The sequence below is a fragment of the Microtus pennsylvanicus genome, chromosome 13 (assembly GCF_037038515.1).
Source record: "Microtus pennsylvanicus isolate mMicPen1 chromosome 13, mMicPen1.hap1, whole genome shotgun sequence".
In the NCBI taxonomy this organism is placed as follows: domain Eukaryota; kingdom Metazoa; phylum Chordata; class Mammalia; order Rodentia; family Cricetidae; genus Microtus; species Microtus pennsylvanicus.
The window spans coordinates 72,646,717-72,664,092 of NC_134591.1; the positions used below are offsets into that span (position 1 = coordinate 72,646,717).

Here is a 17,376-nt window from a genome sequence, read left to right on the forward strand (position 1 = left end):
GGTATGCATATATGTGTGTGAATGTTCATATGTGTATTAGTGTGCATGCCCTGATGCAGTGTGCATGCGTGTGTGTATCAGTGTGGCATGCACCATGCTAGGGGAGAGGTTGATGTAGGGTGTCTTCCTCAGTCTTCCTTCAACTTTTTGTTTGTTTGTTTGTTTTGTTTTAATTTGCTTATTTTCATTGTATGTACATTGCTATTTTGTCTGCATTACGTTTGTGTGTGAGTGTCAGATCTTGGCATTATAGACAGTTGTGATAGACAGTTGTGAGCTGCCATGTGGATGCCAAGAATTGAACCCTGGTCCTCTGGGAAAGTAGTCAGTGCTTTTAACGGCTAAGCCATCTCTCCAGCCCTGTTTGCTTTTTTGAGACAGGGACTCACTATGGAGCCCTGGGCTGACCTAGAACTCATTATGTAGACCAGGCTGCCTCTGTTTCCCAAGTGCTGAGATTAAAGGCATGAGCCACCACTGCTTGATCTTCCTTCCTTTGTTTCTTTTCTGTACTCTTGTTTTTTTTTTAAGTTTTATTTATTTGTTATGTGTACAGTATTCTGCCTGCATGTGTGCCTGCTGGCCAGAAGAGGGCACCAGATCTCATTACAGATGTGGTTGCTGGGAATTGAACTCAGAACCTTTGGAAGAGCAGGTAGTGCTCTTAACTGCTGAGCCATCTCTCCAGCCCTGTACTCTTGTTTTTCAACTCCCCTTTATATCTGTTGATTTATAGACTGGAGGTGGGGATGGGGGTGGGAACCAGGTCAGAAAGGAAATGAAAGGTGTGACTTTTCTGAAGACAAAATCCCCAAGGACTGACACATCCCCTGGAAATAGGACATGGGAGGGTGAAGGTGGATATGGAATCTAAGTGAATTGGGGGCACAAAACTTGGGGAGTGCAAAGGGCACAGCATGGGTATGGCAGGCAAGGTGTTCATTGGTCACGGTCTCTGTGTGTTATTTGGGGTATAGGGCATTCAGTACTCAGGGTTGTAGTAGATATATGGATTGGGGTAAAGACATGGGTGGTTTGAAGTATTGGGGAACCCTGGACTTATGCTGAGGCAGTCACCTGATTGAGTGGAAGGGCTGGAGTGCCCAGTGGTCATCTTAGAGCCGTCCCTTGGAGAGGATGAACTGCATGAGACCGGCTTTGCTGTACCTGAGCTGGGGGTTGTGAGTAGGGAGGGCACAGGCCAAGTCTGTAAGATGAAACTTAGTCCTTGGGGGACACAGATTACCCTGTGATAATTGTCTAGACAGACAAAGAAATCGTAGCAATAGAGCACTCAGGTGGGCTCCTTGGTCACCGTGGTGAGAAGGGCCACTGAGAGAGGCCTATTTGATCCCGGAAGGCCCCCCCCTCCCCGCTCCGCACCACCTTAAGGGAGAAGAGGGCTGAGCAGTGGCTCTAGACGTCACTTTTATTTTTCTCCGAAGTTCTTGGTTGGCCACAGACGATCCCAGGAGGCACAAGGGTCCCCCTTGGTGACAGGACACATTGATGTATTGATGTCTTCACTTACTCTCAGCTCCTTCAGGATGGGGAGAAGTAACAATGGGGCTCCCTTCTTGGCTGAGTGGAGGGGCCCTGCTGTGCCAGGAAACTGAGCTCTGCAGCAGCAGCCGCCCCTCCTTCTTCTGCCCCCCATTGCCCCTTCTAGGCTGCAGACTCCAAGGCTGCTGCGCCCCCCCCCCCCCCCCCCCGCTGCTGACATCCCCCTGCCACCCACCAGGCTGCCCCTCCCACCCACTGCCGCACACATACACACACACAGTCGCGTGCACACAATACAATCACGCACACACTCGCACACACACACTCACACACACAGTCGCGTGCACACACTCGCACACACATACACACACTCACACACACAGTCGCGTGCACACAATACACTCACGCACACACTCGCACACACACACTCACACACACAGTCGCGTGCACACACTCGCACACACATACACACACTCACACACACAGTCGCGTGCACACAATACACTCACGCACACACTTGCACACACACACGCACCTTTTGACTCACTTGGGGGTGGGCGGATTGGTCAGGGTTGAGATTGCTTTCTTTAACTAACAGAGATGGAGAGGACAGGGAGGAGGAGTGGTTAGAGGAGGGGAGGACTTGTCCCTCAGGGGCTTAGGCACTGGTGGCTCCCCTGGGAAAGATTGAGAGCAGGGTCCTGTCCCGTGCACGAGTAATATCAATGAACCCAGAGAGCGGCAGGGTTGGCTGGGGTCCCAGGCCCAGTGGCCACTCTCATCCGGAAAGTGGGTTACATCAGAGTCCCAGGTAGGCCTTAACCTTTGGCGGGAAGGAATTTGGCACTCCCACATCCTCAGCTCTGCCCCGCCCTCAAGATCCTAGTACCTCCACCCAGGTTACAGAGCCCACAGCTCTGCCCCGTGATGTCACGAACAGCAACTGAAGGTTCAGCAGCTCGAAGAGGTTGTGTGTCTGGAGGGGGGATTGAGAGAAACAGCTGACTTCCTGTTTTACTCGGCTCTGTGCCTGGTGAGCAGGTTGCAATGTGCAATCTGACCACTAGGGGTCGCCGGAGTCCGTGTGAGGAACTGGGTGAGCCTCCGATGGAAGGAACCTGGTGGTCCACCGTTAACCAGCCTCCCCCATCAGGCCTCCACCTCCACCCCCACGCTCTAACTCCCCCTTTACCTCATGCAGGGAGGTCTCTGGCGACAGCTGCAGGGTCACTGGTTGTATGGGGCAGCCACCAGCCAAGATATCCTGGAGACAGGGCTGGGGATGGGAAAGGACCGCGGGGACTTGAGCCAGCCACCAGCTGCTACATCCTGATCTCCTCTCTCCTCTCTCTAAGAGGTTAGTCATCTCCTCCCTTCACAGCCCTGCTCACACCCCCACCCTGTCCCCACACATGGTAGGAGAATCCACCTGTTGGCTTGGAGCCCAGGAAGCTGGCTCCATCTGGAGGGCTTGCACCAAGTGGTTCCTCTTTACAATGCCCACCAGGGTCTGAGACTCTAGGAAGTCCAGAGGGGGGGGGGACATGTTATGAACATAGACATCACATTCGCTGAGCACCTACTATGTGCCGAGACTACGCAGGGTGCCCTCATGTCTGAGGAAACTTACAGAGTGTGTGTGTGGTCTTTCAGAATCCTTATCACCCTGTTTACGGAAGGGGAAACTGAGGCTTTGGTGGGCTAACTACTGCCCTAAACCTTTCAGCTTCCACATGGACATGGCAGCTGAGAGCATCCAGGCAAGGCTGCCAGTGGGTCAGCGGGTATTCTGATTCCCCCACCCTCCATTTTAGGAGGGGGAAGCTGGGGACATCAGCCTTTGGGCGTTTGGCTATCACAGTTGGGCTTTCTCTTCTGTTTTCAGTCCAGTTGTTTAAAATCTGAGTCAGGTCAGTGGAAGGGTGAGCCCTGAGGCTCACTGTAACCTGAGATCCTACTGAGCGCTGGTCCTACTGAGTGCTGAGGCTAAGCCAGCCTGGCTAGCCTGGACATATGCTGGGCATTACAGGCATCGTGGGGTTGGTGGGCATTACTCACTGAGAGTTCAAGGTCAGCCTGGTCTACAGAGTTCCAAGACAGCCAGGGCTACACAGAGAAATCCTGTCTTGAAACATTCCCCCACCCCACCCCCAAAAAAAGACTGTAGCTCAGTAGCAGAAGAAATCTTGCTTAGCGTGCACGAGGCCCTGGATTCAGTCTGTAACTAGATAACACAATAGAAGTGCCCCTCCCTCATTTTAGAAACCAGCTCCTTCCTGGTAGACTGGGAGGGGGTGTCCAGAGCCAGGGTCTGTCTCAGTGGGAGTTCTGCAACCCAAACCAATTCTTGGTGACGCCTCTTGGCAGGGCCTTCCTTTTGTGAAATAAGTAAATACGTGTTTGCCGTGATCTCTCCTGTGACGCTAAAGTCGTCCCATTAGCGAAGGGCGAAGCTTCTGACGTTTGCGTGGGAACCCATGGTGACCTTCATATTTTCATACAAGGACCCTGTAGTTCATACAACTCGAGAGGTACATCCACCACTCTTTCCCTGGTTAAGGACTGACTTTATTCTTCTCGATGGGGGCATATAGGTGACCACGTTGTGCCTGTTGCTCACTGCTCAAGGGCAAGTGAGCACCAGACTCCAACAATCTGCCGAGTGTGCGCCCCACCTCGTTTGCAGAGAGGGGATGTGTGGATGGATAGGTGCCCTGATGGGGCTCAGGTAGCTCCTCCCTACCTGGTTTTCTTCTTCACTTAGGTAATGTGCTTTCTGAACTGGAGAAGGTGCTCAGGATAGATCCCCCTAAGACTTAATGCCATTCATAAAGGCAACTGGAAGTGGGGAATGGGGGAGGGAGATGGCACTTGGGTCAGAAAGGAAGCTTCAGGAAGACCCTAGCAGTAGCCCTGTTGTCTGAGTTAACACACAAGGCTTGGTTCCCAGAATCCAAAGGACCAGCCCCAGGCCACCTTACAAGCACCCCTCATGTTTAGTTTAAACACATCACCCCACTTTCTCTAGCAGAAGTGGTCTTTAGGTCCATTTTCTCCATGAAGAAATGAAACCCAGAGAAATGAAGGGTCTAGCGCCGGGTCACACGGCCGCCCAATTGCAGAGCTGGGTTAGAGAGCAGAACTGACATCATGCTTGCCCTTGCTGCCTGGGACACTGAGGGCCTTAGAGGAAGAATAGCGGAAGGAAGCTCAACCCCTTCTCTCAGGCAGCTGCCTTCTTCTTGCAGCCGCTACAGACCTGTAGTCTCCACCAGCGGGTACTGGGTCACATCTGTGGAGATCACAACCCTGATCACCTCCTCCAGGGGCATGTCCTTGGCCAGCGTGGTAAGGGTACAGTTCATGAAGTGATCCACAGTCACTGGGTAGGACCTGTGGGCAGAGGTGGGCACCCGTCAGGCCCTGGGATGGGGAGATGTCCGCCCCTGGGACAGGGCAGAGTCCTTGGTGCCTTACTGGGAGAGACCTGTGTTTCTCTAGGATGGGTTTGCAGGGGCTACACCAGTGGTTCGCAGCTGTGCTAACGCTGCTAACTGTTCCTCGTGCTGTGGTGGACCCCAACCATAATTTTTTTCTGGTTTTTCAAGACAGGGTTTCTCTGTCTTCCCTAGCTGTCCTGGAACTCATTCTATAGACCAGGTTGATCTCAAACTCACAGAGATCCACCTGCCTCTACCTCCGGAGTGCTGGGATTAAAGGCGTGTGCCACTACCACTCAGCTATAAAATCATTTTTGTTGCGAATTCACAACTCTGATTTTGCTGTCTTATGAATCGTAAGTATCTGTGTTTTCCCATGGTGTTTGGCGACCCCTGTGAAAGGTTCATTTGGCCCAATGGGGTCAGTCCCCCAGGTTGAGGACCACACAATTCTTTTCTTGTTGTTGTGTTTTGTCTTGTTTTTCGAAACAGGGTTTCTTTGTGTAGCCGCTCTGGCTGCCTTGGATCCCACTTTGTAGACCAGGCTGGCCTCAAACACACAGAGATCCACCTGCCTCTGTCTTCTGAGTGCTGTAATTAAAGGTGTGTATCACCACTGCCCAGCTAGAACCATAAGTAACTTTTTTTATTATTATTTACTTTTATTTTATGTGTATTGGTGTTTTGCCTGCAAGTAAGTCTATGTGAGAGTCAGATCTTGGAGTTACAGACAGTTGTTAGCTGCCACGTGGGTGCTGAGATTTGAACCTGGGCCCTTTGGGAAAGTAGTCAGTGCCCTTAATTGCTGAGCCATCTTTCCAGCCCCAAATCATGTGTATCTTAAAGGTGGGGAAACTGAGACTTGTTTGGAGTTGTACCTTGGACTCAGTGACTCTTGAAGCCTTTGAGCTGTGCTGCTTTGGGGACCAAAGATGCTAGGGTACAGTCTAGTCAAGAAAGAATCTCAGGGCCCATTTGCATGCCCACCACCCAGAAAGGCCATCAGAGCAGGGGTAGGGAGGAGAAGGACCTCCCTGACCTGGTGCTCATTCCCTCTCAGCCTCGCCTGATAGAGACCTAGGTCCTCACCTAGCCCATAGGGCTCTGGGGATGTCGAGGTCTAGAGGGCAATTATGTATCAGCCTGACCCCTGTACAGTTCAGAGTCAGCTGTGCTGCTGATTTCCGGGGATCCCTCCACCCCCAGACTACTCTGGGTATCATCACTTCATCAGCCAGCTCAAGGCTCACCCAATCTTGCGGCCACGAATCCACGGCAGGTATGGCAGTTTCTTGACGATGATGGTGCCATCATAGAAAGAGGGTTGACAGCTCTGGGAGATAGCGTTGGCCACCAGCACTGCCATCAGCACAGGCAGTGCGTGAACGATCTGTCCGGTCAGCTCAAAGACCAGCAGCGCCGTGGAGATGCTGTGGGTCACCGCCCCCGAGAAGGCAGCAGCTCCTGCAGGGACAGAGCCACGGTGGGTGATTCAGGCCAGGAGCCAACTCACCCAGAGGGCAAGGTGGGCATAGTGTGACTGTGGTTAGGCCCAGCAATGTGTAAAGAGCATGTCCTGGCAACTGTCAGGAGTACCTGGTCATGGCAAGAGGAAAGGGATTCAGAGCAGGTGGCGGATGGGGAGAAAAAAAAACACAAGAGAAAGTGGAAGGCTTGGGGGGAAGGAATGGCTGAGGGGGTGGACAGGCCTGCGGAGGAGTGGGGACACATTGGGCAGGTCAGTGACTACTATGCACTTCTCCTGTTGCAGTCGAACCCACGAGCTCTGCCCACTTGCTGGTCCCAGGTTCACTCACCTGCCAAAGCATAGGCTCCAGGCATGATGGGATTGACCTCACCTCCAACCACGATGCCCTCTGGGAAGGCGACAGACAAGGCCTCTCCCAAGAGGCGCCCAATGACAGCTCCTGCCACAGACTCAGGGTGAAGGAAATAGCCCTGCTGACCTGATCCCCCCCAAGGCCCTCAGACCCTGCCCCATCTCCGGTACCACTTTGGGAGGGAGATAGTACGGGGAAGTCAGGTCCTTCGTGCCCCTGAACCTTCGCGGAACTTTGGGACCCCAGTCTTACCGTAGATAAATATGGGCAAGAAGTACCCAGCGGGGATGGGGATGGTGGTCGCCAGGATCAGCATCCAGAACTGTAGAGAGGTTGGATCCACATGGCAGGAGTTAGAAGCAAACAGGAGGTCATAGAGAAAGGGAGGGATGGGAGGCCCCCAGGCCAGGGCCCACGGCAGCTCCAGCACTAGAGGTGACACCAACCAGGAGAAAGAGCCAAGCAATCCTCAGTAAAGCACCCACTGGGTGTGAGCACATGCCAGTGGGTTCCTCTCCTCACTCAGGCTGACCTTTAGCAGAGGGCAACTATTCCATCTCCAAGAGTAATGGGTGCCAGGGTCTGTGTGTAACTGCTTGCCCCTGAGCCTGACCGCTTCAGCCTGGTCCCTGAAATCCATGTGGAGGGAGGAGAAGACTGACTTCTGCAAGTTGTCCTTTGACCTCTACATTATACTATGGAGCGCTGGCACACACTCGAGTGCACACACTCGTGCACACACACACATGCACACACTCATGCACACACACACACAGTTTTGTAAGGAATAAGGGAACTAGTTGCTATGGGACATCACTGTCACCCAGCACCTGGGAGTCTGAGATAGGAGGAGCACAAGTCACAAGCCTGGACTACATAACGAGACTGCACCCCTCAAATGAAGGAGGAGGAGGAAGAGAAGAGGGGAGCAATTGAGGCTGGGAGGGTTTCTGAGGGGTGCAGTAGGTCATGGTCAGATCAGCGACCTGGATGTAGGAGGCAGGGCTCCAGGCTTCAGCTCAGGAAGCAGCCCCTCCCACCCAGGACTGGCCGTCACCTTCATGATCAGAAAGAAGACTAGTGTCCCAAAGACAGTCAGCTGTGGGTGGCACCATTCCAGCCACAGGTTCTGGGGATCTGGCTCCGCTGGCCAGGATGGGGATGAGTTCTTGGTCATCAAGGCCCACGAGTTGTTGTCAAACAGTGTCTCCAAATGTTGCTCCATGGACAGCTGGGACAGAGGCAGCGGCAGGTCAGCCTGTCCCCATTCATTCTGCTGTCCATGTGAGCCTCAACTACCGTACCCCTTCCCAGTTAGGGACTCTGAGGATGGCTCTGCCATTGCAGAGCTACAACCTTGACATCTGAAAATTGACCTGTAGACATTTTCGTTAGGTGGTTTCAGGGGACTGGGTGAGAAAGTATACATGGAAGGGCCAGAGATGAGGGTTTTCTATTGCCATCGCCAAACTTGGTGCGCCTTACCCGGGAAGCCATGAAGCGGCCCACACCGGGTGGATAGGTGATGGAGGCCAGGACCAGGGCGGCCAGAGCAGCATACAAGGGCTTGCTGTGGGGAATGAGAGTCCCAGTTTTCCTCCTCTCCTTCCCCACATCCTTGGGGTTCATGCCGAAGAAAGGACTACAGAGGAGGAAGGGGGGAAACTTCCAGATGCCCTCCCCACAAGAAGACAGAGGTGCACTGAGACCAGGAGACCTGGTGTGAGAAGGGGAGGGGCTGGAGGAGAGTTTGGAACAGAAAGGGACTGGGGTGCTGGCCTAGGGCATACAGAATGCTAAAGGCAGGTGTGTGTGTTTGAGGTTGAGAGAGGAGTGGCAGGGATCAGGGAGGGGGATGTGAATTCAGGAACCAGAAAGACTCAGTGAGGGACTTAATTTTCACGTAAGTGGGGCAGTGGCTGTAGGAGTTTGAAGGGACCACAAGCCAGGTGTGAGCTAGGAGGAGCATCGGGGGATTAATGGAAAGAAGGGTTTGGTGAAAGGGGTGGGTCTTTATGGGAGGTTGGAGGGGGCCAGCCTCTGAGAGGCCCAGTATACCTAGTGGCTAGCAGTTTGGACGTGAACCCATTGGCCTTGAGGAAGAATAAGAATGATCGCTGGCAGAAATTGTACCCACAGCTCAGAACGCCACAGATGGCCCTGGAAGCAGAAGTGGGGGTGAGGCCAAAGAGGGGGTGAGGCCAGAACCACTTTAGTTTGTGTATGGCTTTCAGGGTTTGGGGCCCCACTCACCCCAGGACCACAAAAAAGAAGATCTCTGGTAGATCAAAAGGTATGTCCACCCGAAAGCTGGTCTTGTAGATGGAGGTGATAGTCTCTGGGGAGAGAGGGAAGCAGGTGGAAATCCAGTGCCAGCCTTCCCACCCAAACCCAGTCTCAGAATAACCCAGGCAAGGCAGACACAGCATCAGACCCAACCCCCGAATTTCCCTGCAATTTTAGGGACCTGGCTAGCGTCCCAGCTAGACTCAACACCTCCAGCCCTTAGGGTTCTCCACCCACCCCATCCCTGCTTAACGCAGGTCAGACCCTGTGTCCTCTTAGAAGGACAGAGAAGAGAAAGGAGAAGTGGAGGGGGAGGAAGAGGGAGCAGAATTAGAGAGGAGCCGGAGGGAGGAGTCGCAGAAGAGGAAGGGTAGAGACCAAGTCCCAATGTGAGGCTCACCCTGCTCACTGTTGAAGACCGCCAGAAGGCGGAACATGAAGGCCCCGCAGGTGGCAGCGAAGAAGCCCCTCCAGTAATCCCAGACGGAGAAGTGAGAGGACATGACCTCGATGCTGAACAGGACACCTAGGGGACACACAGCTCAGGGGACCGTTATCCCCTGGCTGCAGGACACAGTGTGTGTGTGTGTGTGTGTGTGTGTGTGTGTGTGTGTGTGTGTGAAGGATTTCTCACCGCTGAAGGGGGCTGCAAAGACCGTGGCCACGCCCACTGCTGCTCCTGCGACCAGCATTTCCATTTTCTTGGTCTTGTTCTGGGAAGAACAGTATCCTGGGCTCATCAGCTCTCTACAGCCCTTCCCCAAGGAGACCCAACCCTGTGCTTCTCACCTCAGACTCCCCGATGATTTTGGTGCGCACATGGCCCAGATAAGCCGCGATGATCACACTTAGGTGCACAAAGGGGCCCTGCAGGGTGAGGCAGTACAGTGGTGCTGGGGATGCTGCACCCTACCTCCCAACCCTTCCACTTCCTCCTCTCCTCTTCTGTTTTCCTCCTCCTCCCCCTCCTTCTCTCTCCTCCACTCCCACCTCCTTCTCTTTCTTCTTCCTTCTTAGGGCCTAAGGAACAAAGGCACAAACCTTGCCCAGCAATAGATCGCATCACATCCTTGTCCTAACCCTCCACCAACCATTCCAAGATGGTTTTTGTCACACTTGAGGACCTGGATGTGCTCCCCCAAGACTGGGCTCACTTAATTTAGGCTGGCTATACTGTGGAATATGGAAAAGGCCAGCACAATAGGACGGTAAGTGGGCCCCCCATGTCTGTACCAGTTTTCCCAGGAAGATGGTACTGCCTGTTGCCAAGGTACAGGAGAGGCCCGCCACCTTGGCCCCAAAATTCTTGATGTCTAGGTAATCCTCCAAGATCACACCAGACAAGATGGTTTTCACCTCTGGGATCCCAGACCCTGGTCCACATAGGTAGAGAACAGAGGGAGAGAGGGTCTGCATTAATTCTGCGAGCACCCTGTGTGCACAGCATTCTTGGGGCACTTTCCTAGGGAGCCCCTCTTGTGCAGCTGTTCCTTCTGAATTGAAACATTCCCTCCTAGAGCAGGGAGAGAGGATGGCTAAGATTCAAGAAATAAACTGGCTATGGAGGCGCATGCCTTTAATCCCAGCAGTCAGGAAGCAGAGGCAGGCAGATCTCCAAGAGTTCGAGGTCAGCCTGGTATATGTATCAAGTCGCAGACCATCTAGAACTATATAATGAGACCCTGACTTTAATTTTTTTCCTTTTGTTTTTCATGTAATAAACTCATAAGGTACAGGAAACTCCTGAAACTCACAGGATTCACAAGGCCCCTCCCCCAGGGCTTAATCAGCACCAACAATTGCAGGGGAGGGATGATGTTCTGCCAGTTAGTAGAACTGCCTATAAAGCTCACTTTTCACCAGTTGCCGCCCGTGCTGGGTGGGCTTTTCAGTGATGCTCAAGCTTTTGAATCACCCATACTCTCTATAAGTCCAGTAAGTCCAATTTGTTTATTATGCATATGGTGTTCTGCCTGTATGTATGCCTGCAGGCCAGAAGAGGGCGCCAGATCTCATTAGAGATGGTTGTGAGCCACCCATGTAGTTGCTGGCGATTGAACTCAGGACCTCTGGAAGAGTAACCAGTACTCTTAGCCTCTGAACCATCTCTCCAGCCCAATTCATGGTTTGCTTAATGTGGATTCATTGTTTCGGTCTGTTGTTGGACCTCTATATGGGATGAGCACATGCTTGCGTCTCCCCAGGAAAAGTCACAAAACAGCCTCATACCCCCCCCCATGAATAGGATTCATAACAGTTTCCAGAAGAGTAAATTGGGGGTTGAATGTACTCTCAAGATTCTCCCCAGGGGACTGGAGAGATGGCTCAGTGGTTAAGAGCACTGGTACCCTCTTCTGGCCTGCAGACATGCACACAGACAGAATATTGTATACTAAATAAATAAATAAATATTTAAAAAAAAATATTCCCCCCAGACTAGCTAGAGGTAGCTCCAGAGTCCTAGGGAATCTGGCCATTGGCTATAGTCCTGAATGGAAACCAGCCCTCCTTCTTGGCCAGAGGAGCCCAGGGAAGTCAGATAGAGCGGGTGATGTACCGGGTCCCCTGCTGTCCCTCTCCTTGTGTGACTTTGCGTAAGTGGCCTGGCTGCTTCCTCAGCAGGATGTGAAAAGATTGGGACTCATGGCGACGGCAGAACAAGGCAGGCTGGACAGAAAGCAGGTGACCATGACTCACCTCCAGAGGATGGCGTGATGCTCTGTGAGAAGCCGGAGGAGAAGGACAGGAGGGCCACAGGGTACACAGTCCAGGAGAGATACCGGAGCAGGTGACCGTCCCCAATCTCTCTGTACAGCCACTTGTGCGCTGGAGATGCCCAGCAGTCAGGGAGCCACCAGAGCCTCTACAGCCCTGGGGCGGGGTGGTCAGACTTTTGTGCCCACTTACGGTCTAGGAAAAGGCTCGAGACCACCCAATGAGAAGTGAAGGAGAAAACTGTGCCTGGGGTCGAGGGCTATTGAGCTGAGAGGAAGGTGGGTGAGAAGGGGTGGCCAAGCTCAGTTTAGAGAGGCTCCACCCTCTCTGTGTAGACGAGATAATGGAGTCCCAGCAGGGCACAGAACCTGCCCAGAGACACACAGCAAATCCAGGGCCAAGTGAGGCTCAATTTCAGGCCTGATCACTCACAGCCTTTTCCCTCCCCCGCTGCCCCCGGTGGTCCAGCTGGTATCCCAAGCACATATAGGAACGCCATCGCTCTGCAGGGGTGTGCATGCAGAGGAGGCCTTACCTCTGACCACGCTCCTGATAGCGACGTTCATGGCATAGCTGATCAGAGCCATGAGCACCCCATGGGCCATCAAGAAGTACCAGTCCTCGCCCACACGGAACAGCCGCTCTTTCACCCACTCCAGGGCCCCTGGGCAGGACACTGGGGTCACAGCTCCTTCCCTGGGAGCTGTTCAGGCTTTGGGCAGGAAGGACCAGGCACGACAGGGTAGGACTTCCAGGACCGAGGTCCAAGTGATGAAGAGGGACTCTACCTCACAGGAGGATCCAGCATGATTTGTGGCAAGCGTGTGTGGTGTGAATGCCACGCCTGTATCCTACGAAAGGCCCCTGACCTCCCCTGCCCCATCTCCTTCCACACTGGGACCTGGAGGAACGGTTAAAGGGAGCAGTGGGATTGGAAAAACTGGACGTTGCCGCTCTAGTCAGTGTTTGGTAGGGTCTGCATCCCAGAGGGCACGGCAGGGAGGGGTGCCCAGTTGCATCCCCAGCACCAGCTGCCAGCTCCACTCGAAGCTCACCCCCTCTAGCTGTGGCCTCCAGCGCCTAGACCTGTGTTCTTTCTGGGGTCCCTCCTTTCTCTGTCCTCTGGCTACACAGGGTGAACATGCAGACCCCTTGCCACCCAAGAGATTGCACGTGTCATCTGGGAGCACACAGAAGTGGGGAGGGTGCTCTTGGGCCTAGGGGGAGTGTGGTTCTGTGCGTATTCTGAGGGGGAGGGGACCCAGTTCTTACCCCGGATGCTTCTGCGGGCGCGTGGACATGGACCCCACAGCTCTTGCAGAGTCACTGGCTTCCCAGAGGAGCCCTCATGGAGCCCCACCAGTTCCTCCATTCTTTCTCTGACGACAGGTAGACAGTGCTTGGTGAGCCACTGTGCACCTGTGCCCCACTTCTAGAATATTCCAATGTACTCTGATTCTTAAATACAAGGGAAAACTGTGTATTGTGCATATACAGGGTCCTTCCACTCCCAGAAGTCCTAATCAGAACCAGTTCCCTGTTTTAACTCCCACTACCACCCCCTGAGACACTAGGCTGTTTCTACTACTCAGAGTAGTCATTTTGCCCAGGGATAGCCTGTCCCCAAGGGCAGCTGTGATGTCCTATAGCCATCCTCTGGAGGCCAGAAGACCCCCAAGTCCTGAAGGAGATCCTTGCAGGCAAACACCTCAAGGCCCCACACCCTCCCTCTCCACGTCTGCACTGGCCCTGGCAGGTGCTGTCCAAGCCCATGCCCCACTTAGCATCCAGCTGTCCCTCACCTGCCAGAGCGTCCTGCTGAAGGCCCTCGGACACAGCCTCTTTGTTTGCAGAATCTGTTCACCTGGTGCACCTGGACGGGGTGCCCTCCACCAATCAACACCCTCCCCTCCTGGGGTTAAGGAAGCCATTAAGAATGTCCTTGAGAAACTGGTCAGAACTCACCAGACTGACTGACCAGGAAGCTACCGAGGCACCAGGAGGAGTGGATTTCCTCATCTAGAGCTAGGCAGCAAGAGCGAGCGCCCTTGCTGTGGTCCCTGGGGCCTCCTGGGGTCTGGGTCTGGGAACAGCAGCCTCTGACCGTGCAGGAGAGTGAGAGTCCTCTGCTGTCGCTGAGCCTCAGGGTCTGGACTCTCGGCTGGACACGGCTGGACACGGAAAGGGGTTTTAAAGTATAATGGGGGAGGGGAGGGGAGGGCTGCAGCAAAGGCACATGCTCAGAACTACCCCAAATGACTGAGTTCTCCCCCAAATCCAGGGAAAGGGCCCGTAATGGCATCGCAGAACTGTGAGGCTTCTTGTCCGAGATCACAGAGGCCCGCTGAAGTAGAGGCACGCACCCAGAGCCACCACCTCAAAGAGCCCAGAGGCTGAGGGCCAGAAGCAGGATTCCCACCATGGTTTGCCTGACACCTATGCAGGCACACTGTTCTGGGGGTTCGCTTCCACAGTCCCATCTTGTTCAGGGGTGGGGAGGCAACAGTGGTGAACCGGGAGGGCTGGAGACCACGAAGCAAGGAAATGAATGAACTTTTCATCCAGCCTCTGAATCTCAGAAAACTGCCCCTGTGGCTGTGGCAGGGCCCTCTGAAAAAGCATGAGGTGATGGCAAAGAAGTGTGTGTGTGTGTGTGTGTGTGTGTGTGTGAATATGTGTGTACCTGTGCATGTGTGTACACATGTATGTGTATGCATGAATCTGTGTGTGTGTGTGTGTACATATGAGTTTGCATGTATGTGTGTGTGTATGTGTGTGTGAATGTCTGTGTGCACATACATATGTGTACACAAGTATGTATGTGTGTATGTATGTGTGTGCATGCATCTGTGTGTGTACATATATGAGTTTGTGCATATGTGTATGTGTGTGATTATGAGTGTACATGTGCATATGTATGCACACATTATATGTGTGTATGCATGCATCTGTGGGTATGAGTATGTGTACACATATGAGTGTGTGCGTGTGTGTGTATTGTGAGCTGGCAGCACTGCTCCGCTGTTTAGCGTGGCCTCCACGCCCTTGTAAGTTGAAGTAATGACGCCCTTTTGCAGCGCTTGATGAAAGGCCAGAGAAATGCAGTTGCTCACTAACGGTCACAAAGCAGAGGTTGAACTTGGGCTCAGACTGTCTGTCCCATCTCCAAGCTCCCAAGAAACTGGACACAAGATAAAGAGCATGTGCCTGGGGCTACTTTTAGAAGATTTGGGGGCCGTCGGTGCAGCTCAGTTAGTAGAATGCCTGCCCAGCGTGCATGAGACCCTAAATTCGGTTTCTAGCACCTGCTAAACCCAGTGTGGTGGCACATGTCTGCAATCCCAGGTCTTGGGAGCTTAAAGGCAGGAGGATCAGAAGCTCGTGGTTATCATTCCTCTGCATATCAAATCAGAGTGAGACCTGGGCTCCACGAGACACTGTGTCAAGGAATAGGAGGAGATGAAGAGGAGGAAGAGAAAAGAAAATCTAGGCAAGGGGTGATTTGTCCTCTCTCCCCTTTCACCCCTGTCACCACTCCAAAGATTGTGTCCCTCTAGTGACTGATGGAAATCCAAGACTTTTTGTTTTGTTTTGTTTTGTTTTTGGAGACAGGGTTTCTCTGTAGCTTTGGAGCCTGTCCTGGAACTAGCTCTTGTAGACCAGGTTGGCCTCGAACTCAAGGAGATTCACCTGCCTCTGCCTCCTGAATGCTGGGGATTAAAGGCATGAGCCAGCACCACCAACAAAATCCAAAACTCTTAACAGCTTCTAACCCTCGTTACTTCCAAATAGGAGCGAGGATGTTTTGTTGTTGTTGTTATTTATTTATTTCTTTTTATGTAGAGTGAGCAGGAACCAGCTGTTCGGCACAGCTAGGGCCACCCTCCCCTACCCAACTGTCAACAGATGGTTAGCTGTTCTGTTGACAACCCAAACATGTCTCTGGTCTTGGCAGCTAGCTGGCACTGGTGTCATTACTGGCCTCACATGTCCACACCCCACTGGGAGCACCAGGAAGCTAAGACACGGATATCAGGGGTTCCTGTGCTAAGGGTAAGTTCCTCCCAAATGCGCTAGCCCTACCTGCCAGTCTCCCCACCCACGAGATCCTTCTCCTCTGTCTTAGATGCCTGAGGAGCAGAGGCAGCTGTCCTGTCAGAGCAGGGTCTGAAGCCAGAGCAGACCTGCCGTTCAACTCCTTCCTTGACCAGAGCCTCGGCCACTTCTGTCCTATGGGCCTTGCGGCATGGGTCTGCCTGCCTTCCATTTATCCAAGTCTGCCAGGCCTAAACATCACCCAGGAGGCACTTTGTGAATGGATTCCTTACTCTGGCCTTCAGGCTAGCTGTGCAGGAGCCGAGGGGAAAGAATTTCTGGTCCTCAGAACTCCACATCAGAATCATTTAATTGATATATTATATTATATCATATTATATTATTAAATAAGGTTTATTTGGGGTCAGAGAGATGGTTCAGCAGTTAAGAGCATTTGTTCGTGCAGAGGACCCTGGTTCGACTCCCAGTCCCCACATGGATAATTCACAGTCATCCATAGCCCATGTCCAGGGGATCCAACACCCTCTTCCGGCTTCCATGAGCACAAAGTATTCACATGGTACACATGGATACACGCAGACAAAACACATACAAAATCAAAAAATGAATAAATCTAATAAAAATGTAAAAGTTTTATTTTATTTTTAATGTCTGCATGTGGGTGCATAAATGTGGTGCCCATAGAGGTCAGAAGTGGGTGCTGCATCCCCTGGAGCTGAAGTAATAGGTGGTGATGAGCTGCCTACTGTGGGTGCTGGGAACTAAACTTGGGTCCTCTGCAGAAGCAATAGGCTGAGCCATCTCTCCAGCTTCCCAGGTAAGAAACATGGGGAGCACCTGTGTTTGTGAAAATGCTCCCAGGAGGAAGATGCCCCAAATTCAAGAGACTGGACCAGCATCCTTTCTGGAGTTCTTGGCTTTTGAAAAACATACACTTTATTATTCTGTGTGTATAAATGTTTGCCCCCCTGTATATCTGTGTGCCACATGCATGTCTGATGCTCCTCGAGGGAGCCAGATGCCCTGGAGCTGGAGTTACAAAGGGTTGTAAGACACCACGTGGCTGGGAACTGAACCCTGGTCCTCTGGAAGGGCAGCCAGTGCTCTTAACTGCTGAGCCATTTCCCAGCCCTTGGGGTTCTTGTTTTCTGGCAGTCTCATTCCTGTGTGCTCTGCACTCGGATCTCCCTCACTCCACCCCATGGTCCCCTCACTGTCACTCAATGATTCCCTTCCTCCTAACTCACCCCCACCCCCCGCCGTTCCGAACATCCCTCTTTTTCCCCAGGTCCCAGGTAGACAGACAAAGACGCTCTGTGCTGGTGTTTGCAAGGTCGTGTCCTACGCAGGAGACCGCACCCCACCCCGTGCCTCCCTCCCTATCCTTCCACCCCCTCTCCCATGATGTTCCCTGGACTTTGGAGAGGCCATTTAGGGTCATTGAATAACGACCTCCAACTTCCTAGGAAGCCGAGACTGGTCTTGAACTCCTGGTTCTCCTGGGGTGACGGGCACATGCCACCACACCCAGTGAT

General features: G+C 52.9%; 1 protein-coding gene across 3 annotated transcripts; it reads right to left on the minus strand.

Moving 5' to 3' along the window:
* Positions 1–1,410: 1,410 nt before the first annotated feature.
* Positions 1,411–13,613, minus strand: LOC142833458 (chloride channel protein ClC-Kb). Of its 3 annotated transcripts, none has more exons than XM_075944882.1 (21): positions 13,588–13,613; positions 13,058–13,164; positions 12,321–12,449; positions 11,768–11,896; positions 10,304–10,443; positions 9,860–9,937; positions 9,705–9,783; positions 9,471–9,596; positions 9,038–9,122; positions 8,843–8,944; positions 8,270–8,354; positions 7,842–8,015; positions 7,037–7,106; positions 6,761–6,871; positions 6,194–6,407; positions 4,763–4,896; positions 2,933–3,021; positions 2,696–2,779; positions 2,393–2,479; positions 2,051–2,094; positions 1,411–1,540 (listed from the first exon to the last, which is right to left on the minus strand). In XM_075944882.1, the coding sequence occupies exons 2-21, from the start codon at positions 13,155–13,157 to the stop codon at positions 1,534–1,536; spliced, it is 2,067 nt and encodes a 688-aa protein (XP_075800997.1). In that variant the 5' UTR covers positions 13,158–13,164; positions 13,588–13,613; the 3' UTR covers positions 1,411–1,533. The 3 variants fall into 3 exon arrangements, with proteins under 3 accessions (XP_075800997.1, XP_075800999.1, XP_075800998.1); XM_075944884.1 differs by lacking the exon at positions 13,588–13,613 and adding an exon at positions 12,574–12,686 and having other exon boundaries at positions 13,058–13,148; XM_075944883.1 differs by having other exon boundaries at positions 1,413–1,540; positions 2,039–2,094.
* Positions 13,614–17,376: the final 3,763 nt, after the last annotated feature.

What these genes read in the sequence shown, in the direction of transcription:
- LOC142833458 (XM_075944882.1), bottom strand. Translation starts at nt 13,157, where the DNA reads ATGGAGGAACTGGTGGGGCTCCATGAGGGCTCCTCTGGGAAGCCAGTG. An exon ending in TTCTTTTTTGTGGTCCTGGG is followed by an intron (nt 8,945 to 9,037) that starts GTGAGTGGGGCC and finishes TTCTGCTTCCAG; the next exon opens with GGCCATCTGTGGCGTTCTGA. An exon ending in CCTGGGCTCCAAGCCAACAG is followed by an intron (nt 2,780 to 2,932) that starts GTGGATTCTCCT and finishes TCCCATCCCCAG; the next exon opens with CCCTGTCTCCAGGATATCTT.